The following is a 26,272-nucleotide window of genomic DNA, read 5'->3' as shown; positions in this document are numbered from 1 at the left end:
TGAATCACTGCTGATAGTGTTTACATTCTGAGCTTAAAGATTAATACACATTTTGGACTATTTAAAACGTTTTTCAGATGTCCTATTAAATGCCACACAAACACAGCCTACGCCGTAGTCATTAAAGTCTGATAGCGGGCTCGCCTCTAATGCCAAAACGAGGTTAGCGCAAAGCATTCTGGTAAAAACAAGGATAAGAATGCCGGGCCACATCAACAACGCAAATCCAATCGACCTGCCGCAAACCTTCCCCCGATCAGGCGTAACAATATGGGCCAGTTCGCATACATGCCTGTTACCATTCCTCCAGTGAAAGCCAGAAATAATGTCTCGAGGAAACCAGACCAAAAGTTGTTTACATTCCTGGACTTTGGTTGCTTGTACGCTGATGCTGTGCGCTAGACAAAGTTTTCTTTTCCACACATGCGAGAATAAATTGATAGATTTTGACCTAAAGGTAAAAGTATCAAGAGTCCGTGTTTTTTGGAACACGCTATCCCAACCTACATCACACATCTGTGGCAGCCTGCTCGCTTCCGCCTGGGGCTCCCATCCCCCGACTACCCAAGACTTCCAATGGGACACCTGTTGTTCCGCTCGCTTGAAGAGAAGTAGCTTCGACTTAAATACACCGGCCTTTGTTTCAGTGCTCATAATAACACAATATTGAGCCAGCCGGGACAGACGGCAATTGAAATACTTCTCATGGTCACGGCGCATTGTTTGGCAGGAGAAACTTCTATCCCTGCGGGTGGAGCGGTTCTAGCACAGCTAATCTTGACGTTTGAACTTCAAAACCAGTGTAATTGACAAATTAACTTGTTAGAGAACGTCTCAGACACAAACACGCAGCGACGATGAATTGTCGGTTCTAAATACACATCGCTTGTGGGTAAAGCGCATTTGCTGACGGGTAACTCCAAGAAGACACCTACCTGACCAAGATTTTTATAGCCGTATTTGCTCGCTATCCGTTCTGCGAAGTCGGGTCCCCCCTCTATCCGCACTGCCCAATGGTTGGTGTAAATCCGCGCTTTACAAGGGGGAGACGTACAGCCCAGCCACAGCGCGAGGACGCAGAGCCAGCAGCCTCTTGCGGCACCGTTCCAAACCATCTTCCCTTCTGTTCCTTCCCGCGCGCTTCTCTCGCCTCCCGTTAAGCTAACAACCAAACTTGGTCTCGTCTCGCGTAGGGATTCTCATAGAATCGTCCGTTTGACCTCCACATACGCTCCGGTGCGGGCACGAGATGCGAATACGATACGAGCCCTGAAACGCTGGAGCTGCGTGTTCAGCGCACTGCTCATGGAGATCTGGAAGTTGGCGTTTCTCTGGCCGTGCTCCGTCGCGCCGGATGGGGGGGAAGTGTGTTTGTACTGTTCGAGTTAACGTGTTTCTCGGGAACGGGGCTGCTGCTCCGACTCCCTTTGCTTTAAGTGGTGAAATGGCTACAGCGCCTCCCCCAAATAAGCGGCTCCAGTCCGGAGAGCCTGGCAGCCAACCCAAGGGCGGCCCGCGACTCCGCTGGGTCTTAAAGACACACGCTAATATCTCTACCACGAAGTTCAAAGAACAAACGGATCTTAGGCGATTAGGCTTTGATGCTTAAGGAAAACATAGCACAACACAGACCTTCTTTTTAGGCTCAGAAACCCAAACGTCAGACAAAAAACTCCAGTGCTATTTTCTCGCAGATTATTGTATGATTGTATTGAAAGAGTCCCTTTAGAAACCTACACGCGCAACCATGAGAATGTCCACTGGTTCAAAAATTAATTAATTTGTTTGTTGATCATTTTATGCATATCAGCATCCACCCTCACTCGGCATCACACACAGATAACAGATAGGCCTACATTTCACTTCATCTCACCTAAGCAGTCTTTAAGATAAGCCCACATGTCTGTCATCAGGTCTTCATGTTATCATGTCTTGCTATCTTTTCATTAAAGAACAGGAACATCGTTTTTATATTCTGTGTGCTTCAACAACTTTTTACTCACAATTATTTTTTCTGCCGCAGTTTCACCAATGGCCTATGCGCACACCCGTACAATGTTAGGGACCAAATGAATCCAGTTTTGGACTAAACATATCAACTTTTTATTTCTGCCAAATAGCATGTCTGTATCAAACAATTAAAGATTCCTTTCAACCTGTCTCTTCCCCTACAGTCCTACTCGTAGTATTTGCATCATTATGTGCTCTAGCGTTCCGCGTCAGTCTGATTCGCTGATTGGTTGATTGATCTTTGTTTTCGCAGTGGTTGCCCAGAGTAACCCTTAGCACGCGGGGCACCAAACACACTGCGCGCTCTGTTTGGTCTCCAACACAAGTGCGAATCAGCATAATTGCACTAATTGCAGCCAATTTCTTGGTGAATGGAGTCGCAGGGACAAGAATATCTCACGGTCCTTATGCACGAGATGAAAGGAACGAAAACACCCCGTGACCGCGGCTATTCAGCACGCGCGCTGGTTTGTCATTTAAAAGAGCGCAGAGATTTTAAGAATCCAGCTCACGGAACGCGCGGGCATCTCTTTCACTCGCTACTGGGGAGTGGGATTCCGGGAGACAAACCGTCAATCCGTCTCACAGCCACACGTATTTTTCGGAAGCGCCTAGAGGGGCGAGCACCCCCACCCCCTGCACATTCCTGCGCGCATTCCTTCTCGCTCTGAATGTATGGCGGTGGCCTGTGTGTTTTCTGTGTGAAACCCGCTGGGGTCTTCTCGGCACGGCCATTTAAGGTAAAACATTGAAAACGGTAACGGTTTCCATTTGAGATGCAGTAACACATTAGGGTTGTGGGAATCCATGTGTGATTTTTTTTTCTCAGATAGGACCCAGTTTAGTCGTCTGGCACGAGGACCTGCTTGTTTGTAGTAAGTAGAAGCCTGTTTTGACCTCTGTGACCTGTTTAACAGCAACGTTGCTTATTGTCTACTACTGCTAGGCAATGTGACATTTTAAGGAATTCCTATGGTGGTGATCTGTGCGAGGCGTTTGCCGAAATGAAAGGTTGCGCAAGGCTGATACATGCTTCATTCATTCATTCCTCTCCCTTCCATAGTTCCATTCAACCGCCAACCAACATAATGAGGATCATAATTTATAAACTATAATGACTATCACTATAAACTGCCATAATCATCTCCACGATAATAAAGGTAAAAATGACCACTGATAATTGAGGATATTCCAACTTAAAATAATTAGCGTAAAAGGTGTTTGACAAGATAAGACAAAATAGGACATTTTGGACTTGTGCAAGCCCCAAAAGCTTACGCGGAGAAACATGTGCATTGGCACACAACACATTGTATTGCGCAATGGGTTCAGGGATCTCCTGAATAGTTCCTCTGTAAAGTTTTCTAACGTTTTTGAACCTTATAACTTGATATTATTTTAGTTTTGGTAATGCTATTCGAGGAAAGAGACAGTTTCTCCTCTAAGGCAAGAAAGGCAGCAGCATATTCTGATAACTTTGTAAAAGTGTAAAAGGTTAGTTGAGTTCTAATTGACGGGATTCGTGTGGGGGTGGGGTGGGGTGGGGTGGGGGCGGGGGTAGTTAAATTAGTAGGCTATTGCTCAGTATTAGTAATGCGTTCTTTAACAACAATATTTTTTTTATTTATCAAAATATAATAGAATTGGGGCAAATACAATGTCTTTACAAAGCAGGATAGTGTTCTTGATTACGGTAAAAATGTCGTCAACACGACGCTGTCTTTGTTGTAATCCATGCCAGGTCTGAATTTCTCCAACTGTCATTTACTGGAGTTAGTGATGCTGAGGGTGAAGAACGAGAAGGGTTGCATTTATGTGATGTATAGCATTTCACCTTTCACTTACTGTTTGTTGCCCAGTACCACTTTGGGCAGCCGTGGCCTACTGGTTAGAGCTTTGGGCTTGTAACCGAAGGGTTGCCGGTTCGATCCCGGACCCAGTAGGACAAATGTGGGTGGGGGAAGTGGTTGAGCACTGCTCTCCCATGCCCACATCCACAGCTGAAGTGCCCTTGAGCAAGGCACCTAACCCCTCACTGCTCCCCAAGCGCCGCAGTAGCAGGCAGTTCACTGCTCCGGGTTCAGAATATCCATTTTAAAGTTCTTTTAAATCCCCAAAATAATATTCAGTGGTTTTAAAATGTTAGATTAAGGGTTCCTTGAACATTCATGAGTCTTTTTTCACAGGTCAGCAAAATCAAAGAATCAATCAAGGTTCTTCCAAGCTGTGAAGTGTCTAGTACTCAGGAAGCACCTGTTCTGAGGGCCCTGCCTCTCGGGAAATACATCAGCTCTATCTTTGGAAGAGAACCTGCACTCTCCCAGCTGGAACACGCCTGTAGAGATGACACAACTGTTGCTTAGGAAACATGGTTGTGCCAAGGGATCAACTGCTCCAAAATACTCACTGTTCACTGCACTCCATTGGAAAGACCTTTACTGAGACACCTGTTGTGCATGAGAAACATAATGTGGAGGAACCTACTCTTCAGAGTTATAGTAGTAGACATCTGCTGCACCAGAAACATTAGGTACACAATAAAAAAAGACTTGGTATGGTGAACACTCGCTCAAGAAACATATCTTTGCAGATACATCTGTTCTCGGTCCTCAGCAGTGGCATGTAAAGGGACCCATTTGAGCAGATGAGCCTGTTCCTTAACCCTTAAAGGAGTACGGGAATGTTGGGAAATGAACGTTCTAAAGAATATCTGGGTTCATTGAATTCAACATAGAATTTTAGAACCTTCAATTGTTGCGGAACTTAGAACGTTCAAAAACCTACACCTTTAAGGGTTAAGGAAACATCTGTGCAGCGGATTTATCACCCACTCCACAACTAAAATAACGTGGACATTGTAAACCAATCCTTTAAATGGAATTGGTTGTCCTCTCCCAACACACAAACCCAACAATTTTGGCTATACTCACAGAGGAAGAGAACAGAAAAAAAAAAAAGCTTCCAAGCACACCACTGAGCAGCCATATGGTGTGGAGACACAAGCACATACACAAATTCTAATTGTGACTATGCCACAGTGCATTAACAGGAGGACTAGTACTCAAGACTATTCAATCTCCACAATGAATCTTGGACAAAGCATGGGAGTGGTAATGTTTACGAGGCTCTGCTTCAAGTTTATAGGTTTGAGCAAAAATGTCATGTCCCGCTCCTCTATTCGCTCTGTCTCTCACACAAAGACACACATATATACTTGCATCACAAAATGATCACCACCACTAAACAAACTCCATTGCTTAGAATTTTTATTTCTATGGCAACAAATTTTAAATATAAAATCTTTGGGTGGGGGCAGGATTAAAATGGTAAAGCGCCAATCAGATGAGTGCAGCACATCACACCCACGCAATCCCATCAGTAACCATATTCAAAGTCTTCCCAAGTCGTAGCCCCTTGGCCTGAGCCCCTCCCTCTGAGAGTTTCTCCCCAGCTGCTACATCTCCCTGCAGTATTCCAAAAGTCAACAAAAATAAAACAGCCACAACTTATCTTTACATTTACAGCATTTATAAATACATACAGAAATATCTTACATGGACAACCAATCAGGGGAGGAGAAACTGTCATGGGAGGACCAGAGGCTCTGTTCTATGAGGCGGCACAGTGCGTATTGGTGTTTTGCGGGGGGGGCGTGTTAGTTTGCCCAGTAAGCAGAGTTGCTGTAGCTGCTTTTGCCACTCTTCTGCTGCAGGCCGCTGTTCTGGCTGCGTTGCCCAGGGACACCCTGCCAGAAACAAACAGTGCAAACAGTTCAACACACAGCACATTGTCAGTAGAAACAGAAGGGTGGCAAACATCATGACACCCTCCATCAAGTTTCAAATACACATACTTTCTCACAGAGACACTACACACAACCCATACTTTCGTATCTGTAGGCCCTCACACACAGCAGTGTTACCTGCATCATCTGTGAATGTGGTTGTTGGTGAGCTGGCAGTATGTGCAGGAAGGGGGTGTGGCCATATGCTGTGGCTCCACCTAATGCTGATGGAAGGCTGAATGGAGGGGGTGTGGCTGTATGAAATCCTGCCTTCTCATATGACTGATAAATAAAAAAAAAAAAACACACACACACACACACACAACAGGGTTACACACTTACATAAACACACACATAAAGGAAACACTGCTTTAAATTTAAAGCTGCAGTTGGCAAGATTTTTTTGATCATATACACTGAAACCGACACTGCTCCGACAGAACAACATAAATCAGCCGGTTTTTAGAAAAAAACCCGCACTTCTACCTCCACCTAGAGCCTGTTATTTGTTTTGCAAAAATCCACAGCTCCCGGTTCTTCTGGTCCAATCAGAGCAGGGCTGTGTGAGATCTGACTGTCAATCGCAGTCTGGTGCGCACTGACAAGCACAAACTCGATGAGATCGGGTGCTCGGTGGTAGTGGAGGAGGGGCATGAGAGTTGTAAATATTCAAAATTTTGGCTAAGTCCCCTCAATCTGTCAGACTTGCCATCTGCAGCTTTAAGTCTCACTGACAGACATATTGAGACTGAATTTGTACAATCAGCATTTAAAAGCAACAGCACATCAACAAGTAGGAGTACAAACCCCACCTGATTCTTAGTGTAGGCACTCATATCTGGGACTCCACTGTTTCCTATGAGAGAGAAAAAGAAGTACTGTGTGAGAGACAAGAACAACCAGGTGGGTTGTGTACTATGTATATAAAGTGAGCATGAATATGGTTGCACATGTTCAAGTACCTTTGCCAGTGCTGTTAGCCCCTTTGGGTTGTGTTTGGGCTGAGCCCCCATATCCTTTACTAAACTCTGCCCCTTGAGAAAGATCATCAAAGCCTAGAAGCATGCACACACGCACACAAAAGCGTTAGGTATCCGAACACCAGGTTCAGCTCTCACTCCCTGTGTAGACTGCAATCAGACACAACAGTGTTGTATTGCCCAAACGTACCTGTGTAGGGTGCATACTGTGTTGGCTGCTTGGTGTTGGCCGGCATGAGGAGAGGGTACTGGAAGGTGCCAGGCATGGCGGGGTAGTAGGGCATGGCCGGGTAGCTGTAGCCCGGGGGCAGGGGTGGGCTGAGGAAGGCCTGCGCCTGCGTCTGCGCTTGGGTCTGAGCCCCAGACACCGCCTGCGACTGCTGCACTGCAGCCTGCGGAGGAGGAGCCGAAGACAGGGAGGTGGGAGGGACTGGGGAAGCAGAGTCACCACGCCCAAATTTAGTGGTTTCACCTGAGAGAAAGGTGGGAACAGAGATACATGCGTGTGTCTGTATGTCTGAGTGAGAGGGACAGACAGAAGGTGTGTGGCCGATACAGTGAATGCATGTCCGAGTAGTATCGAGGTGTGATTTTGGACATTGGGTGCAGTTGTAAGATGTACGTGGATGTTGTTAGCGAGGTACCTGAGTAGGGGTTACTGGCTAATACCCCATCTCTGCCTGGCATTGTTGCTGTGGTAGCTGGGTAGGTAACTCCATAATAGTCCTGTAGGTGTGTGGAACACAATGACAAGCAACATAAATAAACACACAGAAACACTTAAATATAGGCTTGATATAGGTACCACAGGTATATTGTGATGTTTTTCTGGCACACATGTGTGCCAGAAAAACATCACAATATACCTGTGGTAACAGAATATCAACTACATTTCTGCTAAAAATAATGTGAGCAGTGTAGAAAAAAAAAGTGTAGTTCAATAATATGAACGCAACAAATTCATTTTCACAGCAAGACATCCAAGATATCCATGAACACAAAATTTCACTCTGTGTCGATAAAATCCAAATGTGTGAGAATTTCAATTTAATTTCAGTTCACAGGAAAAACCTGTGGTGAACAGTCCTGCATGCTCCCACAAACTTATGACATCAGTGGAATTGTTTTGCACAATAAAACTGCATTTTAGAGAGTGGCCTTTTCTGGGACCAGTCCAAGGCACATCTGTGCAATAACATGTTAGCATCTTTTTTCACATAGTCACATAGGTGGATATTGTGGGTCGCTGGTGATTTTTTTTGTGGATATATCAAAGTTAGTTGCCTGATAAAAGCATACTTTAAAAAAAAGCCATTTGATACAGGTCACTAAAAAGTACACTATGTGCCCTGAAAAGAACTAATGAGACAGAACACAATTCTTGTTTGGTGCCAAAGTTGTCGACATGACATTGCATGTTGGCAGTCATTGATGAGGATAGCTGAATCTTTGAAATGAGTTGATGAAAGTCACTTACCACAGGCATGCGTGACTGCATCATCTGCATGTCCTCATAGCCATAAATCTGCTGTGATGCAAGAGGAGAGAGTTAAGGTCTGCTCATTTGCAACCAACTAAAACAAACATGCACAGAAACAACACATAACCAGATTGGGACACACAAACAAGCAAAGAGAAAAGCAGATACCGGGTAGGCAGGTAGCAGGCCTCCTGGACTCATGATGTACTGACTGGCCATCATAGGAGGAAGAGTTTTGCCTGAGGGAGGGGAGAAAAAGGGAGAGAGAAGGAATGGAAAGAGACAGGAGTTTCTATTATTCCAACGTTTTAATAGTTCAGCTCTGAGCATAAAAGGAAACCAGAAAGGCAAATACAGAGCACAGACCTCTGTGAATGCCAACCTCCCCATCTCACAATGTTACAGACGTTAGAAAAACTACTCCTAGATTTGCTCCTTGACCCTGGGTGTGTTATGAAATGTTATGGGTTCTTCTTTTGCCCATGGCATGCTTGTATGCTCTAGATTTCACAAAAATCCGGCTTTTTAATCCTGTTAGATCCACACACGATACAAACAAAACATAACATCCTATGATATGATAGTATGATATATTCATTCATCATTTTTTGCCGCCACCACCATTAAGAAACTGCCGTTATACTCTCATGTGCCACTGCTAAGCTTATTTCAGGATGACTGCATAAACATAAACCGAGCAACATCTGTGGACCTGCGTTGAATCTTCACTGGCTAATATTCTCACAAGAACAGTTCTCTATTGAATCTACTTAATCTGTAGGAAGTGGCACATGTTACACTGTTGAGCGTTTAGGTTACTTGTGCGCTGGTGTGTCAGTAGGCCCGTACTTCACAAGCCTAGAAATCTAAACACACCCTAGCGGCAGCAAATGTAATTTGCTGCCCGGGCTAGTCTAGCAACTCTCCGTTGGCTTGCGAGCTGGAAAAATGAAACTTCGATAGGGCCAATCACATCATGTGTAGAGACGTTAGGCGGGCTTAACATAATGATTGATGGCAGAGTTGCAACGGTTTGGCTTGAATTCCCTGCTACTTGAAAACAAAGAAGATGGATGTTGCTGTTGGTGAACAGCGTGACACGAGTTAAGCTTTTTTTAAGTTGGCAAAAGTTTGAACTAGCCAACTAGCTCCGCTGGTGGGAAAACGCATGGGACTCATAGCGCTGTCCTATTGCGTGCAGAGGGAATTTGAAAGACAATTCTTTGAAAGAAACTACATTTTAATGCGAGTCTGGCTCGTCAGGCTAGTACTTCACTGTAATGTGCACTAGATAAAAAAAAGGGGAAAGTAAACAAAGTCTAGATCTCTCTACTGATCAAACTAGATCTCTCTAGTTTGTATAGCATTAGGTTTGTTTTTCCTGCTTCAGCTCCAGACCGTAAGCATAGTTGGATCATTAGGCTATAGGATGCTCCAGAACACAAGTTATTACAGGAACTTCGGGGCTAACTCCCTTCACTTTAACAACTGCAGGTTGTGAGCAACAGGCAGACGCAAGATACAGCTTCAGTCAAAGGAGTTGCAAACAGTTCCACAGGAGCCACACCACCAGGGACGTCGTTAGGCCTATTTTTTTTTGGGGGGGGGGGGGGGGCCTGAAGCCACCCTAAGATGATCAAAAGCCCCCCCTAAAAATATGTAGTAATAATATATGCGTCCAAATTCACATCCCTTATTATCTGCTGAATAGCTCACAGAGTACTTATCTCACATAAATCACACATGTCAAATGCAAGAACCGGAGCTATCCAATGATATTAGCAGCTAGGTGCTGCGATAAATGGTTTGTGTGAAAATTAACGTTGGACATGCATGAAATTTCATCATATTTCCATTCACAGCACACAGCGCTTTGTCCATCTCCATGATGATTGTTTGATTATTGAATGATCATAGAAGTTAACAGTAGTTCATAGTAGCTTTAGTTAAGCACTACCCTAGTTCAACTTAAAGAGAGCACTGATCAAATGCTACTGGAGAGAAAGGGGGGAGAGAGAAGGCAGTGCGTAATTTCTCAATCTGTACATCTGCTTTTCCAGAGTTCCATAGTATTCTGCAATTTACACATGGATTCCAGTAAGCGACGGCTCAAGAGATGATTATTGTGCAAGTCACATCAGTGTTCTGTAAACAGGTTTCACTTCACTTAAATGAGATCATCTCACCTTTGCACTCCCTTTCTCGGTCAGATATGTAACCATTTAGCCTACAATTTTCCACTCTGTAACAATGCACCGTGAATTGGCTGAAAATCGGTACAGACCAGGGACGGAAATTACATTTTTGGTCCACCTGCCACTGTGGCTGGTGTATTCCAAAAATCTACCAGCCACTGAACTTGTTTACCAGCCACTAGAGATACGGTATGAAAATGTGATAGGATTATAGAAACCAAAATGATCATGGTTGTCAGCATTATTGCGATACAATTAAAATGTGCTGATTTTTTCTCTAAACCTACCACCAATGTTAGACAGAACTCATAATTGGCCTGTCCTCCATGCACAGTAGCAACAAAACTTAAGGTCAACAGAACAGCATTCATATACCATAGTGTCTTGTCATAAAAGTGGTGTGGCTCCTTTAAGACCGTGTGAGCTCTGGAGCATCCTATAATCCAACTATCCAACTTGACCAGTTATCTAGGTGAGATTTTTAACGTTTATTTTGTATTTGGCCTTTTATGAAATCATGTATTGAACAAAAGCCCAATGTCGGAGACTATGTAGAAAGTTGCTACAATTCCAAAGCCGGATTACTCTGGAACGGCTAATTGTACAGCGGAATGCTTTACACCTTTGTGTTCGGTAAGGTCTGCTGTTTATTCTGCTATACGGGTTGTAATGTGTTAAGTGAAGAGTTTGTGGGATATTCCACCACAACGAATGGGTATAGGTCTAAATCCTCCATCTAAATCAGTGTTTCTCAAAGTGTGGTCTGGGGACCACTGGTGGTCTGCAAGTTATCCCAAGTGATCCGCGAGTAGACATGGTAAAACACAATATAGATTTTTTTGCAACTTGTATGTAAATCCAAATAGTTCTGCAACACTGCCTATGTAAGCTACACCAGTTTAAATCATATGGATCCTCTGACACAATAAACAAGGTGCAAAGACAATAAGGAAGGTGGTTCAGTGAGTAGGCCTATTGTGTAATTTACTATTGGAGTAGGTCTACATTTTTTTTTTTTTTTTTTTTTGCTGGGTGGTCCGTGATTTTTTTTTTTTTATTGGTTAAGTGGTCCTTGGTCTGAAAAAGTTTAGAGAAACACTGATCTAAATCCTACCATCATGCTTCAGGTTGATGAATGAATGCAACAATCATGAGACAAATTATTTTTCCTTGACATAAAGACTGACATAATTACTGTATAATAACTGTCTTGGTGTCACGGGTACACTGACGACAACGTCGCTCCATCCAACATCTTTATTTTTTAAGCGACCTTGGGTGTCTTGAAAGGCGCTTTATAAATAAAATGTATTATTATTATTATTTATTATTATAATATATATGCAAGCATGAGCACATCATACTTTCCCAGATATAGATGGCCCTTACAATGAACAATTAAGACCTTAATTGTAAAATGACACTGAAAATAGCCTAGGCCTCAAAGGACTAATGTGCTATTTTACAGTGGGTACTATTAATTGAAATCCCAAATCCCTAAACAGTTCATGACATATGGGGTGATGATAGCGAGCGCCCCCCCCCCCCGCCACCGGCAAGCTAGGCCTACAATATCAGTCCCCGCAGACTGTGAGTGAAAACTAATGGCATGGTGTCCCTGTTAATATCAATTCATTGAAGCCCTTTTAAGGTGTGATGAAACATTTTCGGCGGGCTCTATGCACGCAAATGACCTACAATCTAGGCCCCCCTCCCCCGTCTTTCAATCCTAGTGACGTCCACTTTTATGACAAGACCGGCCAATTATGAGTTCTGGTAGGCGGCTATGGTGGGCATTGATTAATCTGGGACCTGAGTACTATATTTCACTCCATGTGAATGTTGGATTGGCAATAAAGATCCTTCATGCCTTACATAACCTCTTATCAGTTTCTGTGTATATGTACTGTACACAAACAGTGTTTGCATTTATATTTGAGCTGACAAACACAGGCACAGGTCTGCCTGGCCACTGACCCAATGTAATATCCATTACAAACAAAAAGGTACGTTTGCTGACAATGGAATGTGATTCTGCTTATGGAATGTTCTAGATGGAAGACACTGTAACAAGCCTTGTCCAACAAAAACCAAGTCAGCAACAACAAGGAGATCTGTGAGGATGGCAGCAGGATATCTCCAGAGAGAAAGCTTGAGCCAAGACACTGTTCACAAACGGGGCCATAAAACACTGAACTCCTCCCAAAATCTCTGGGAATTCGGAAAAACTGGAAAACTACAGCAACAACAAGAATGCTGAGCAATTCAACTTAACTTTATTTATTTAGCGCCATCAACTACTGTAATTGTCTCAAGGCGCTTAAGAATGAAGATGTGTTCATTTTGGACAAGACCTCTTTAAGATGAAGGCAACACAGCAAGCTGTTATGGGATGTCAACCAAGAGTAAGGCTGATTGCCAGCAGCTTTAAAACTGTCACCAGTTCCTTGATGGGATGCTGGCCCATGTGACTAATGTGGGGAGGCGCCAGAGCTTCTCATTTTGAGTGGAGGGTTCAGTTAAGGCCATCCTCTTAGCACTTCTACTGTACTGTGCTGCAGAATATGTCGCATTCAACTTTCCAATTCATTTAGCAAACTCAGGTTATATAACCCCTTTCTGTGTAATGTTTCTGACTACGTTCTAAAGTTGCACAACGAATTCCTGAATGAACATATGAATGTGTGTGTTGTTACATGACCTACCAGGTGTAGCACTAGGTGGGGCTGTGCTTCTGGCTGAGCCATTGGGTGTCAGTCCAGGAGCTCCAGTGGGTGCACTGACCATTGGCGCATCCGCTGGCATCTGAGGGAGAGCGAGAGAAGAAAAGAGGAGAGATAGGTCAAAAATACATTAAAAAAAGTGATGTTCCGCTTGTTAGCATGCCTTTAGGTCCAACACATTGTGTGCTGCATTAAGTAGCTCTTCTGGCAGTAGAATGGGCTCCCACACAAGTGCATACATACACATAGCAGACATTAGAAAAGAATAGTGTGGAACAATGCATGCAAGGTTAGAGAGGACTTACTGTCAGAGATGAGCTGCTGGAGACTGCGGATCCAGAAACATGGGTGCTGAGGAGAGAGAGATAAGAGAGAGGGATGAGAGATAGATAGATAGATAGATAGATAGATAGATAGATAGATAGATAGATAGATAGATAGATAGAGAGAGAGAGAGAGAGAGAGAGAGAGAGAGAGAGAGAGAGAGAGAGAGAGAGAGAGAGAGAGAGAGAGAGAGAGAGAGAGGTGAGGTTAAACTGAGTTGGCCTTCATCTCTGCAAGCAGAGAGAAATCCTTCTGTACCTGCTGGGTGCTGTCATGGAAACACTGTGGGAGGGTGTGGTCACAGGTGAAGCAGCTGAGGACTGAAGGGTGATGTCAGACTTCAATGCTGAGAGAGAGAGAGAGAGAGAGAGAGAGAGAGAGAGAGAGAGAGAGTTTGGTACACTTAGCACAAGAGTCCAACTGATGGGTGTAATCAAGCAATCTGCATGCATGGGGCCAGACACTTACTGTCGTTAGAGCTGGAGGTTCGTACATCACTGAAGCCATTCTGAGAAAGACAGGAGAGAAAAACAAAATCCTTAACATAGACCTTCATCACTACACACACAGTGGAGAGATAACTGAAGAGTGCAGAGATTTGTTTCCACTCCCCTGCTGGGACATGCCACTGCTAGGAGATATGGGAAAGCAATGCTTCTCTCTGCAGCGTGCACACCGCTGGGGTCTCTTCCCTGCTGCTCTACCACACCTGCCTGATCTCATCATTACATGATGCCAAGCGCCTTAGTGAACTAGGCCAGGTGTGCCAGGGGTCCTCCTCCTTTGGATTAGTTAAGCAGACGAGCTGCAACTGATAAGCGTCATGGAGGAATCCACTCCTGACTGTTTGAGAGGGAGGATGGATGTGTAGTGGGGGGCTGCCCCAGCAGCAGCATGACTGACATACTCTGGCGCCTCACTCAGGACCACATGCCCCACCCAGCATCCCCATAGCACATACTTGATCTGGGCTAAGCCATTACATAAACAGTTCAATTCAGAAGGACTCACATAAATCAAGTAACCAATACAACCCTAAACGATTGAAGGACATCAATCTTTGCATGACAGGCATGAATCACTACATTTTTCATAGTCATCGACAGTTTAGAAAGTGGGATGGATTTCTGTGTGGTTGCCATTAGAATACTACTTAACATGGAGAAAAGAGAGAGGAGGGGCTCTTACTGTGAGTGGGCTGGCATCCTGTGTGTTCGATACTACCCTCTGGGTGTTGCTTGGCATGACGGTGGCATTGGGCAGACCTCGTGAAGGGGCAGGGTAAACAGAGTCCAAGGAGGAGGCCATGGCGTCACTGCCAATGCCAGTCAAAGAGCTTGTTAGATTTCAACAGCAACTACTACAGTCAGGCACATGTGAAACACACAACTAAACACACTCACATCACATCACATATGAACAAATACACACCTTGCAGATCTGGGGGGCAGGCTGTTTTGTGGGATGGGGTCTTGGGCGGAGTCAGAGCTGCTGTCTGGCTGTGTTGTTTCCATGGTGATGGGTTCGGAGGCGAAGTCCAGTGCACCGAACTGCACGTTGAGCCCACTCACATCTGCTGAGCCAGGCATTTCCACTGCTGAGGAGGGGATCTACACACACATGGAGCCATATTACAAACCTTTGGAAGCACATGCAAAAATATGTGCAAATGCAGTCGCCTACTGCAGCTGCTAACATAGAGAGGCAGCTACACTAGATATATATATATATATGCGCATCTATCTCTCCCACATATCCTCCATTTGGATGTGAAGAGTGAAATGTGTGTGGGATGTGAATAGTGCAATGTGCATGTGTCCTGTCCTTGCCTTTGAGGGTGGGGCAGGGCGGCGTCTTGGGGGCCTGCTGTGTCTGAGGGGGGCTGGGGCCTCAGGGCCTGACGCGACCCCTAGAGACGAGCCCTCAGGCAGTGCGGGGTGAGACACCTCCGGAGTGGCAACAGACTGCTGCAAGGCATGCTGGGAAAGAATTGCAGATGGCTCTGGCTGTGGAGGCACTTCAACTGCAAGGGAGAGAAGCGTAATATCAAATGAGTGAGTACCTATTTTATTAAGCTGGTTCTAGAACTTTGAGAACTACGCTGGCTTAACAGGCTTGAATTAAACAATCAAAACTGAATTGCTGAAACTCCTCATAAAGGACAGACCACAGTCATACTTGCACAACCCACAGGATCACTCAACAAAGGCACCAACTGAGCTTGTCATCTTATAGTATCTATCTATATATTGCAGGAATCAATGAAATCAAAAGACATTCCTGAACAAATCTAAATACTGACAATCAGTGGGACCTAACCAGGCTCTAGTAAACACCAGAAGAGGCCCATCATTTCAACTAGCCTTCAGTTCTAGACCTGTGTTGTTCCTTGGGCCCACTGGGAACCCATTTTGGAAACCTTCGTGTGTTCAACGTGTGACAGTGTGTATGAAGCGGGGAAACTCACTGTGTGTTGGGGCAGTGGTCCTGCTGGTCTTGCTTTCACACGAGATGGAGGGGGTCTGTGTTTGCGTGTGTGTGCTGCCAGTGGAGGTGAAGTGCGCGTGTGTGTGCGTGTGTGTGTCTGTGGTGACATCTGAGGGTGGGGCCTCGGCCCTCCTTAGACTTCCGCTGCCTGGGGTCTCCAAGGCAACAGGCTCAGGGTGGACCACCTTGGCGACCACTGCTGAGGCTCCACTCAACCCAGTTGACTAAAAGGAAAGACAACAACATAAACAGTCAAATCAGGAAATTGACCCCTCAAATCATTTAACTACGGTACATATTTAGGACAGAGGATCCAGTTAATGTAGTGATGGTTGTATGTGTGTGTCTGTGTAGGCACTTACTGATGCTGCAGCAGCGTAGGAGTGAGTGGCTGTCCGTGTGTGTGCTTGTGTGTGTTGGGAGTTAGTAAACACCAGGCTCTGGCCCAGTGGCTCAGGATCAGCATCCACAGCGCCCTCTGCTGTCTGAGACATCAACGTGCACAGATCCATGCTAGAGAGAGAGAGAGGGCGAAAAGATGGGGAACAGTCATACCCTGGAAATCCAGAGTTTTTGCAGGAGCACAATTTGAATTTGCTCAGCGAGTTACTCTGGCAATGAGTAATGATGCTCATTACTTATGTCCCTTGTATTGTGGGGCACCAATCACATCGGTGTATCTGATATAGGCGGGCCAGAGGAGAGCTAAACAGATGACAGTCCTAATGTTATCCAACTGCGTCAAAGTCCGGAATGAGTCAGTAAACATTGTTTGTATAGTGTTATCCAATTGCGTGCAGTGAGATTTTCAAATGCATGCTTGGTGCCGCCCCTCAAGTTGGGCCATTACATTATTCATGGCCAGACCCTTAATCTTTCGGATTTGGGTCTGGAATCTCCAGGCTAGAACAGTCAGACAGTTCTAGTAATTAAAACTTGGAGTAAGGACTATTAACCAGTCCAGGCATTAGTGAAAGATGAGCTGATCTATTACCTGTTTGCAGATGTGAGGTGTGTGTTGCCAGCCAAGGCAGCAGAGGAGGTGAAAACTTTGGTCTCAGACAGCTGGAGGAAACAGAACCCAGGAAACATAGGTGAGTTTACCTTGAAGATTACAATTTGTGTCTGTATGTGTTAAGCGTAAGTCTATGTGAGATTCAGAGTGTTATATACATAACATTAGAACTTTTAAATATGTCTGTGTGCATATAGCTGTATGTATGTGTGTAGCGTGTCTTATTATACGGCTCTTCACAATGCTAGTAGAACGCTCCATTGACTTGAATGGGATTTCCCAAAGTTCTAGCGGTAAAATAAATTCATGTAATTACTGCTGCAAACATATAATTACCGCTGTCAATGGCAACGGGTTTTGTGCTTCTGATACGTCTTTCATATCACAACGCAACGACTGGAACTTCATTCAAACGTGAAAGCAGACGGTTGATCAGTTGTGTTCTTTTTTTTTTAAAGTATATATTTTTTTATGCCTTTAATTATAGGATAGTGGAGAGTGACAGGAAGTGAATGGGAGAGAGAGCAGGGGTGGGATCCGGAAAGGACCACGGGGCGGGAATCGAACCCGGGTCGCCGGTGTACAGTGCAGGTGCCCCAGCCAGTTGCGCCACAGAAGAATGTTTGATTCAAGTTCAGCAGCGTGTGTTGTTGCGAACTATTTGTTTCTCAGCAAATGCCACGATGAACGGTAACAAATAGGCTAGGCTATGTATGCTAAAGTCATATCGTGGGGAGTTTATTATTTCGTTTTGGCAAGTAGCCGTATAATAAGCGGGACAATGTATATAACACCGGTCATTATGGGAAAATAAGTCCCTTCAGGGCGAAACAAGACCCCTCCGCTGGCGCGTCGGGGTCCGGTTTGCCCTGTCGGGACTTATTTTCCCAATAATGACCGGCGTTCTATACATTATCCCTTACATATATACATCACTCACATCTTCGCTCCAGTCTTCAGCTGCCCAGTCGTCAACAGCATTCCTCCAAGGGCCTGCATTGGGAACAGAAGGCATGAGGCATGACATATTCATGCCGTGGACCTGTCTAGCACTGGTGGCCTCGATTCACTAACTCAAGGGACTGGGCACGGGCACAACGTCTTAAGCATGAGAGCAAGAGGCAGGGGACACAGAGAACATCTATTTTTGCTCATGGACATTCGGGCCAGGTCTAACTGAAGGGTTGGCTGAAGAAGAATATTAATGAACAAGGTGTGATACAGGATCTTCTTAGGATGTCCTCATAGAAACTCAAGTCTGTGGTAATTATAATGGCATAATGACATACAGGGTTATATTTAGGTTCCAAAACTAAGACCTGTAAAATGTTAAATTCCAATGTTTTCATACATTTTCTCACCCTCGATTTTTCAGAGACTTTACACTTTTTAAAATGCCTTATAGAAAAGTATTCCTAGCCTGCCCAAACTTTATAGGACGGAAGACAAACATTAAAGGTTTGTAATGCATGCCCATAGATTTTATATAGGTCCAAATGACTGAAAACCCATAATCTTTCCTTGTCACAACCTTTCATTATATATGGAGAACTAGGCCTAAATATTGGCACAACGTTAAGAAAATGGTAGCCTAGAAATCTAGACCCTAGCGGCGGAAAATTAATTTGCTCAGCCTGTGCGTCTAGTATCAAACCATAGGGATTTCTATTGGCTAACGCCGTGGACTTCATCCAATCACAGCGCTCTATTTTGTTAGAGTCTTAAGGCGGGCTTAACAGGATAACAACAGTCCTGCGACGGTGAACAACAAGGAAGGTGGCTATGGCGAACGAAGAGCGGTTGTTTGAATCGGCGTTGGCGTCAACTTTGGAGGAGTTGGACTTGTGCTTTTCTTTGAAAGTTGAGCAACACAATGCACTTAAGTCATTCCTTTCGAAGAAGGATGTATTTGCCGTTTTGCCGACCGGATACGGATATGGTCGTAGCGCTGGCCTATTGCATGCCTAGGCAGTTTGAAAGACAATTCTCTGCCCGCCCCTTGGATTAAGCGAGGTGAATGGTTCGATTCCAGACTATACATTTCAATGATATAGGATGGCCCGCCAGGCTAAGAAAATGGTGTATTTCAAGAAAAATAAGATTGATACCAAATGGGTACAAACAAACAAGTTTAAAATACCCATATTGTCTCTCTTTTGCCGAATCTAGGGCCATAAAGAAAATCAGTGAGCATGCCATACACTTCTCATGGTTCAGTCATACTGAGAGTATGTTTGTTTTCCATTCTACAAAGTTTGGGTTGGCTATGAATAATACTTCACAAAATATCAATACCAAAACAACACTGCCAAGATAATATGTTTTTCAGGCTGTAAAGCTAAATAAAAATCAAAAGTTGAAAAAATATGAAGACAGGATATGAACAGAAATGTTTCACAGGCCTTGATTTTGGGACTGATTCATGATAGACAAGGTTTGAACAAAATCTGAGACTGTGCAGCAGCAACCTTATCTGATTTGAAACGGAATGACCCATAGTTAATTCATGAGGGTATGTGAGGCACATAAACTAGGTTAAGTGAGAAGTTCAAGTAGTGTGCACAACACACTGAAACAACAGGAAATGTCACTGTTGTGCCAAACTACTACTTTTTTTTTTTTATTACTACTACTACGTCAAAGAGCACTGAAGGCAGTGAGATGACACTGGAACCTTCAACATTACACTAATCTCTGTCTGTATAGAAGGGGAAAGTGGTTAGGATTAATTGCATGGCTGTAACCTCTCAGTGAAATGTGCTGCTGATCTAAGTCAGACAATCTGTCTTAACAACTGTGAGTAATCAATCCCACCCCAGACACTGTAATTAGCTGTAATTATAGCTGCTGTAGATTTCCAGGATGCACTCAGTTCACTCCTGCTCAAGAAATCTTCAAACTGAGTCTTCACACTGACACACCCAGACAACACCTCACAGTACACACCCCTGCGCAGAGCACTACAATTTAATCAGTCTTTTATTTCACAAATATAGTGCTTGGAAATAGCATGGATGCCAGCCGAACTTAGCCCCGCCCACAACGTTTGAGGTCGGGAAGTTCGGTCCGGACTTGTTCCGTTGTGGAGCAACTATGCCTGAACCAGAGTGGTTCGGACCAGAAGAACTCCTGAACAGTTTTGTTCAGAGCTGAAAATGCAACAGTGTTTGACAGAGGACAGATGTAGGTTGCTAGTGACAAAATATTAGCTTTCACTATGGTATGGTGTCTTTGTAAATTACTTTTAATTAAAAGTGTTTCATTCATCCCGGTTCTCCCTAACAAAAACGCTGTTGCTAGAAGGTAGACATTTAGATTTCACCGTTGCGTCTGTTGTAGAAGATATTGACAGTGCAATAACTTTTAAAAAAAACGACCAGAAAACAATGTTAAGGCAATTGTGATGAAGGATGGTTTGGGTATTCTTCCTACATGATTCACCGCCTGCATAGGTTGAAACACGGCCCATAATCACATCCCAATGGAGCAGTATCAGACTCATATTCTGACTAGAATTTGAGTATGACGACATCAGGCTAGCTTGGAAATAGTGTATTTTTATTCTTTGTCTGTCTATGACATGTGAATTGGAGGTATCCCGTATCCTCTTGCTACCGCTGAGACAGAGAGCCAATCAAGAGATCCACTTAGCAGCCTGGAGCATCTCAACGATTAACACTCCAGATGTGTCCCAACATGCCATGGAGCCACAGATATGTCTGTGCTTCACCGTCCCACTGGCCATTGTGTGCCACAGACATCAGCTCAGTCTCTTAAATGTTTTTAAGTCCCTTTTAAAGACCCACCTCTTTTCACTTGCCTTTGGCTAGTGTCTCCCTTTGCTTAGTGCTTAGTTTTAAATGTTCTTTTTTCTGCATTTCTTAATTTATTTTAACTGTAGCACTTTTTGTTTTTGTGCCTTCCTGTGTTTATTTATTGCACTTTATTGTGAAGCACTTTGGTGCAGCTAAGCCTTCTGTAAATGCGCTATATAAATAAAATTGACATTGACATGTCTGTGCTTCACCGTCCCACTGACCACTGTGTGCCACAGACAAAGATCTCAGAAAAGATTTGGTTCTAAAACTGACGCTCATGTACCCATTTCATTAACGATTCTACAACCTGACAAAGGAGAATACATCTCTGGCACAAATATCTCTACACACACACACACTTCACAACTGCTGTGGTCAAACGTTCTTTGACTATGGGCCTTGTCCAACTAACTCTTGAAATTTGCCTGGTCACGAAGCCAAAAATTCAGCTCACAAAAGGCTTCCTGAGATTAGTGGTCATAAAAACAAGAAGAGCTGCATCTCTGACTGATCAGTGAGGCTACAGTTCATAAGTCACTCCGCAAGCATCAGAGAGGTTACACAGCAGCACTCACAGATATTCAATTCAAAACTTGAAATCTGAACACAGGTAGTACAAAACCTGTAGTAAAAAAAAAACTCCAGAACCTTTTCTGAAATCAAAAACATAGCTGAAGAGACCAAGTGGAGAAAGATGATATCAACAAGACCATCCAGATCCAGCAACAATTTTTGGGAAAACCTGCATTCAGGATCCTTCAAAAACATCTCTTGCTAAATTCCATTATTGGTCTCATCTCTGAGGACCTGCGTCACTCATAACCAGTAAATCAAGTTAACTTTTATTTGATTATTTATAGCCCTCTGGGGTTCGTGATGTTGAAATAGACACCAACAGCAGTCGCCACAGTTACAAAACGGAAAAACAACCTAGTTGTCTCGCTTGCCTTAGATCTACTACTAAGTCTGAACTACAAACAAAACCACCACAAGCATGAACAGGAGGCCATAGAGCACATCACTTTTATTTGTCTGTGTTTCCCCTGTCAACCACATCTGCTAAGAGCAACCATAACAATGCAAATAAGTACTCATGTGTGCTTGTGTTTGTCATCAACCTACCTGCTCCTCCTCCATTAACTTCCCCCTCACCAGTGTCTGTATGGGCGGAGCCAGAACCGTAGTCAGCAGGATTGAATGTCCTGCCGAGATGAAGGAAATTGAATTATAACTCACATCTCCGCATATCAGACATTTCAGAGGCATATCTCACATGCACCGCATCCACACATCTCACAAACATGCACCTCACATAAGCCACCACAGTCACGCAGCTACCCACTTACCCCATCCCTTGGGATGAGAATCTGCTGACACCTGTTCCTCTGCCCCGGCCTCTAGCACCTCCAACACCTGCACACACATCATATAAGCATTACAAACACGCATGCACACACACACACACACACACGTCAACTCTGTGATATCATCATCAAGCATTATTGCTCTTGGACCTCACTGAGCACATGTGGTTTGAGTTACACAAATACCTCTGCCACGGCCTCGGCGACTGCTGGACTCCATCCCTCCACTCTCCACTGGGAAAGTGAGAGTGAGCGAGAGAAAGTGTGTGTGTGAGAGAGAAAGTGTGTGTATGTGTGTGTGTGTGTGTGTGTGTGTGAGAGAAAGTGTGTGTGTGTGTGTGTGAGCGAGAGAAAGTGAGTGTGTGTGAGAGAAAATGTGTGTGCGTGTGTGAGATAGAGAGAGAGAGAAAGAGAAAGAGAGAGAGATGGACTATGAATACATTACTGTCCACAGACAGGTAAACACAAAATTCCACAAAGTCCAGCGCACATGCGCACACAGACACACACAAAAGAGCTGCATCTATAATTATTTCCTTTGTTGATTAAACTGTTGATAATTCTCTTGATTTTGTTGTTTGCTCAATAACATGTCAGAAAATGGTGGGGGAAAATGTAGAATTCAGTGTTTCTCAAAGGCTGAGAGTTTGTCCTCAAAAGCATTGTTTTGTTCACACAACAAAGATATTTAATTTACAGTCATGGGGGAGTTACAAGAAAAGTTGAAAATGTTGAGGCAAGATATTTTCGTATAAACAAGACAAAAAAAAACAATGTACATATTACCAAAATAGTTGTGGGGTAATTTAATAGTTGACAACTAATCGATGAGTTGCTTAATTGTTTCAATCCTACCCACACACACACACCTTCACGGGAGCGGCTGCCTCCTCGGCCCCTGCGGGCGGCGGCGCGACCTCGGCCTGTGTCCCTCTCCCCTCTCTTCTCCCTGTTGTCCTTCGGCTCACTCACTCCATCTTTACCCAGGCCACGTCTCTTACCTACCGTCTCCCAGGAGCTCTGAAACAGAAAAACACACTACAATGAATTCACTACTAACATACAGGTCAAATAGCAGACTTCTTTAGAACACTATTAATGTATATGTATATATATTAATGTATATGTATATATGTGTGTATATATATTTATATATATATATATATATATATATATATATATATATATATATATATATATAAATAAAATACTATTATTTATAATTTATATAACACTATTGACTTTTGAGACTTTGAATGTAGTAAATAGCAATTCAACTACCATCATGCCATCTCTGCCAATCTCTGAAAATGACTATTACCACCATATACTTCCACCTTCACCTTCAACTGTGAAGACACAGGGCATACCTGATCAGTCACCCCCTCCAGCAGCAGGTTGATGGCTCTGTTGACATCTTCATTGCAGTCATGGAGGGCTACCATGCATTCATCCTGGGACCGTCCAGTTACTTCGACCAGCTGTGAGGAGCACAAACACAGTTGACCAAATGGGCACAAACAGAAGGATCAGGAAGTAACTATTGCAGTGTGACGAGCAGACACTCCAGCCCACACACAAATGCTTGGGTTGTTACACATGCAGATATACACATAATGAAGCACACAAACGCATACAGCAAGAACTGGTGTACACTCGCCACCTCACCTGTTTCACTTTGTCCTCGAATTCTGCATCATTTTTGTCATAGATCATCTGAGCAAGTCGGATCTGCTCAGCTGTAGCCTAGCAACGAAACAAATGCAATCAGACAAAGACTATGACATCATACACATTTACTCATGCTTGTTTGTTCATCCACAAGCACAGGCTCACAGTTGAAATATTTTTCTGAAACCCACACTCACATACCTGTATCTGTTTCTGATGAGATGTGTGTGTAGAGAGGGATGGGTTTACTCCGGAGGGATCAGTGACTAAAGCAGTCATCATCAGCAGGAAATACAAAACAATGTCTGTACAAAAGAGAAGTCTAGAAAAGAAACAAGAGAGGAGAGGTAACTGGACAGGAGGACCAACAAGGAGCATGGCATTAAAATCATTAGGCTATGTGAGGTTTCAAGGGTAGACAAAGTCTGTCGCACTGGAAGTGACATAGCTGTGCAAGGGCAAGCTAGAACTGCATGAGCTGTACTACTATGAGGCCTTGTGAGCGGACAGTGGCACTGCTGAACTGTGCCATGTTCAGCTGTCTAGTGTTTTTGGTCATCTACACTGTGAAGCCGTCAGCTGTGCCACAGAGCAAGCCAGTGGCTAATGCTGGCTGACTGCACACTGCTGCACTGTGGGTCCCACCCCAGTGTTGGCTCGGTTTAAATATAGTCCTCCACAGAAGGTCAGGAAGGATTCCCTTTCAGTTTAGACGATACCACCCCACCACCAGAAACATACACACACACACACAGCACAATCTGTAACACCACATACACACTCCAGGAATAACTCTGCAGTTAAAGCACAAACATAATGTACAGAAACAAACTAAATGGCGGCACGTCGAAGATCCACAACAGGTGATCGCCTAACAGAATATACTCCTCTCAATAACATAACAACTGACACCCGTCTCCTCCCTAGTGCCTGTCTTTGCAATACAACATCGTACCCAGCTGCTATGGTTATTAAAAAAACCGCTGTCCCTGGTTAGAAAACAGGCCCCGGCTAAGATCCGGTGGTTCTGAGGCTAGAGTTACATGAGCTCCAATCATAAGGAGTAGCCGGATGTTGCTAACGTTAGCTTTCCATTGTTTTCTTGTTGTGAGTCCACGTTAGGGCTAGGAAGTCAAGATGTAATCAGAGAAGCATCGTGATAGCTTTATAGCTTACGACAGCTGTGGGCCCAGTAACAACATCATGTCGGAACGAGTCATGAAAACAGTGTTATCCTAGCATGCTTAGCAAAATCGAGTCTAACGTTAACGTTACAATCCTTGACATAGAAACAGTCCCCGAGTTCAGTCTTAGACTGTATGACAATTTACACAATTACTCGCAAATCTCGCCTCCTTGGTTTGTCGAAACTGACGTTAACCTTACATATCAGGACTAGATGCTAACGTTAAAGGTTACCAGTTGGCGATATCATCTGTTTAACTGGCAATCCGCCTGACACAACAGAGGGTGGTCGCCTGAAACCTCGTCCGTTAACTTACTGTAACAAAAAACAAACATAATGAATTCGACAACCTTGTTCTTGGCTAGATAGCTTACCTACCTAACGCTCTGCCTGGGCGTTCCAATACGTTGGTTACCTACTCACGCGCAAACAGCCCCACGAGCTAAACACTGCTCTAGATCTAGAAAGCCTTAAAACCTGTATTCCGGCAACAAAGAGCTAGCGTTATCTCAACCCGACACTGCTTGATTTGGCTAGTTAGCGAGCCACCAGCGCACTAGCTGCCGGTTAGAAAAACAGAGAAACACGTGCATACAAACAACAGGTGAGGAGGCCAAGGCCAACACTACGACTATGTAACGCTAGCTTAGCAGAAAGAGCCGCACCGAAGGGTGAGGCAGGACATGCGACAACTTGAAGCTACTTGCTGGGCAGCTCCCTTACTAAGATTGTCCCTAATAATAGCACTGTTGCGCTAGACGATAGTTAGCTAACACGTTAGCATATTAGCAGTAGACATGACAGTGAGGGGTTGTTCATAACTAACTCAACATAAACTTGAGTTACTCGACCTTTCTGTTAAACACCTGAATTTCCGGCGGTAATCCGATTTTCTATTCGTGGTCAACTCTGAATACAAGTCTAGACAAGAGTTATACAACTCTAAACAGCCATCCTCTCTCTAACTTACCTGCACACACACGCTCCGCACGGGCAGCACTGAACAATGTCACGTGACTCACTGAGTTGCCACCAAGTGTCCAATAGTGCCCCTATCGGTGCGGGTGAATTACGGGATCAGTTAATGCACTGATAAAGTAAAGTGGGTTAATTCATTGTTTCAACAACAAAAATCTTGAAATTAATGGAATTGTGTATTCCAATATTACAACTTTAGGTAAAATTAAAACAAAATGCTAAAGGAAAGAATCTCGTAAACATTCGATGCTTGTGGT

The 26,272-nt window shown here is 44.0% G+C and overlaps 2 protein-coding genes and 1 long non-coding RNA gene across 12 annotated transcripts in view; 1 reads left to right on the top strand and 2 right to left on the bottom strand.

The window, feature by feature from the left end:
• Positions 1–1,445, bottom strand: part of pcsk5b (proprotein convertase subtilisin/kexin type 5b) — a 37,516-nt gene extending 36,071 nt beyond the window's left edge. For 2 of the 3 annotated variants that reach the window (XM_042100518.1, XM_042100519.1), the window contains exon 1: positions 936–1,443. In XM_042100518.1, the coding sequence (XP_041956452.1) occupies positions 936–1,115 (180 nt within the window). In that variant the 5' untranslated portion in view covers positions 1,116–1,443. Of the gene's footprint in view, positions 1–935 lie in introns of all 3 variants that reach the window. The other variant, XM_042100517.1, reaches the window with a different exon arrangement.
• A 662-nt stretch (positions 1,446–2,107) lies between these two features.
• Positions 2,108–4,774, top strand: LOC121715102. The gene is made up of 3 exons (XR_006033528.1): positions 2,108–2,750; positions 2,840–2,885; positions 4,197–4,774. It is a non-coding gene; the product is annotated as an uncharacterized LOC121715102 (long non-coding RNA).
• Positions 4,775–5,259: 485 nt separating this feature from the next.
• Positions 5,260–25,999, bottom strand: LOC121715099 (ubiquitin-associated protein 2-like). Of its 8 annotated transcripts, none has more exons than XM_042100454.1 (27): positions 25,904–25,999; positions 24,053–24,173; positions 23,849–23,926; positions 23,551–23,661; positions 23,050–23,200; positions 22,367–22,414; positions 22,163–22,229; positions 21,939–22,018; positions 17,939–17,991; positions 16,978–17,048; positions 16,346–16,496; positions 15,964–16,207; positions 15,326–15,519; positions 14,928–15,106; positions 14,685–14,811; positions 13,965–14,004; positions 13,755–13,842; positions 13,478–13,523; positions 13,155–13,254; positions 8,423–8,493; positions 8,252–8,302; positions 7,419–7,500; positions 6,965–7,246; positions 6,757–6,849; positions 6,607–6,650; positions 5,933–6,076; positions 5,260–5,755 (listed from the first exon to the last, which is right to left on the bottom strand). In XM_042100454.1, exons 2-27 carry the CDS (start codon positions 24,131–24,133, stop codon positions 5,666–5,668), a joined length of 2,766 nt encoding a protein of 921 aa, XP_041956388.1. In that variant the 5' UTR covers positions 24,134–24,173; positions 25,904–25,999; the 3' UTR covers positions 5,260–5,665. The 8 variants fall into 8 exon arrangements, with proteins under 8 accessions (XP_041956388.1, XP_041956387.1, XP_041956381.1 ...); XM_042100453.1 differs by having other exon boundaries at positions 25,889–25,991; XM_042100447.1 differs by lacking the exon at positions 25,904–25,999 and adding an exon at positions 25,703–25,737.
• Positions 26,000–26,272: the final 273 nt, after the last annotated feature.

The sequence above is a fragment of the Alosa sapidissima genome, chromosome 8 (genome assembly GCF_018492685.1).
Source record: "Alosa sapidissima isolate fAloSap1 chromosome 8, fAloSap1.pri, whole genome shotgun sequence".
Lineage (NCBI taxonomy): Eukaryota > Metazoa > Chordata > Actinopteri > Clupeiformes > Clupeidae > Alosa > Alosa sapidissima.
This window is presented reverse-complemented; position numbering and strand designations above follow the sequence as displayed.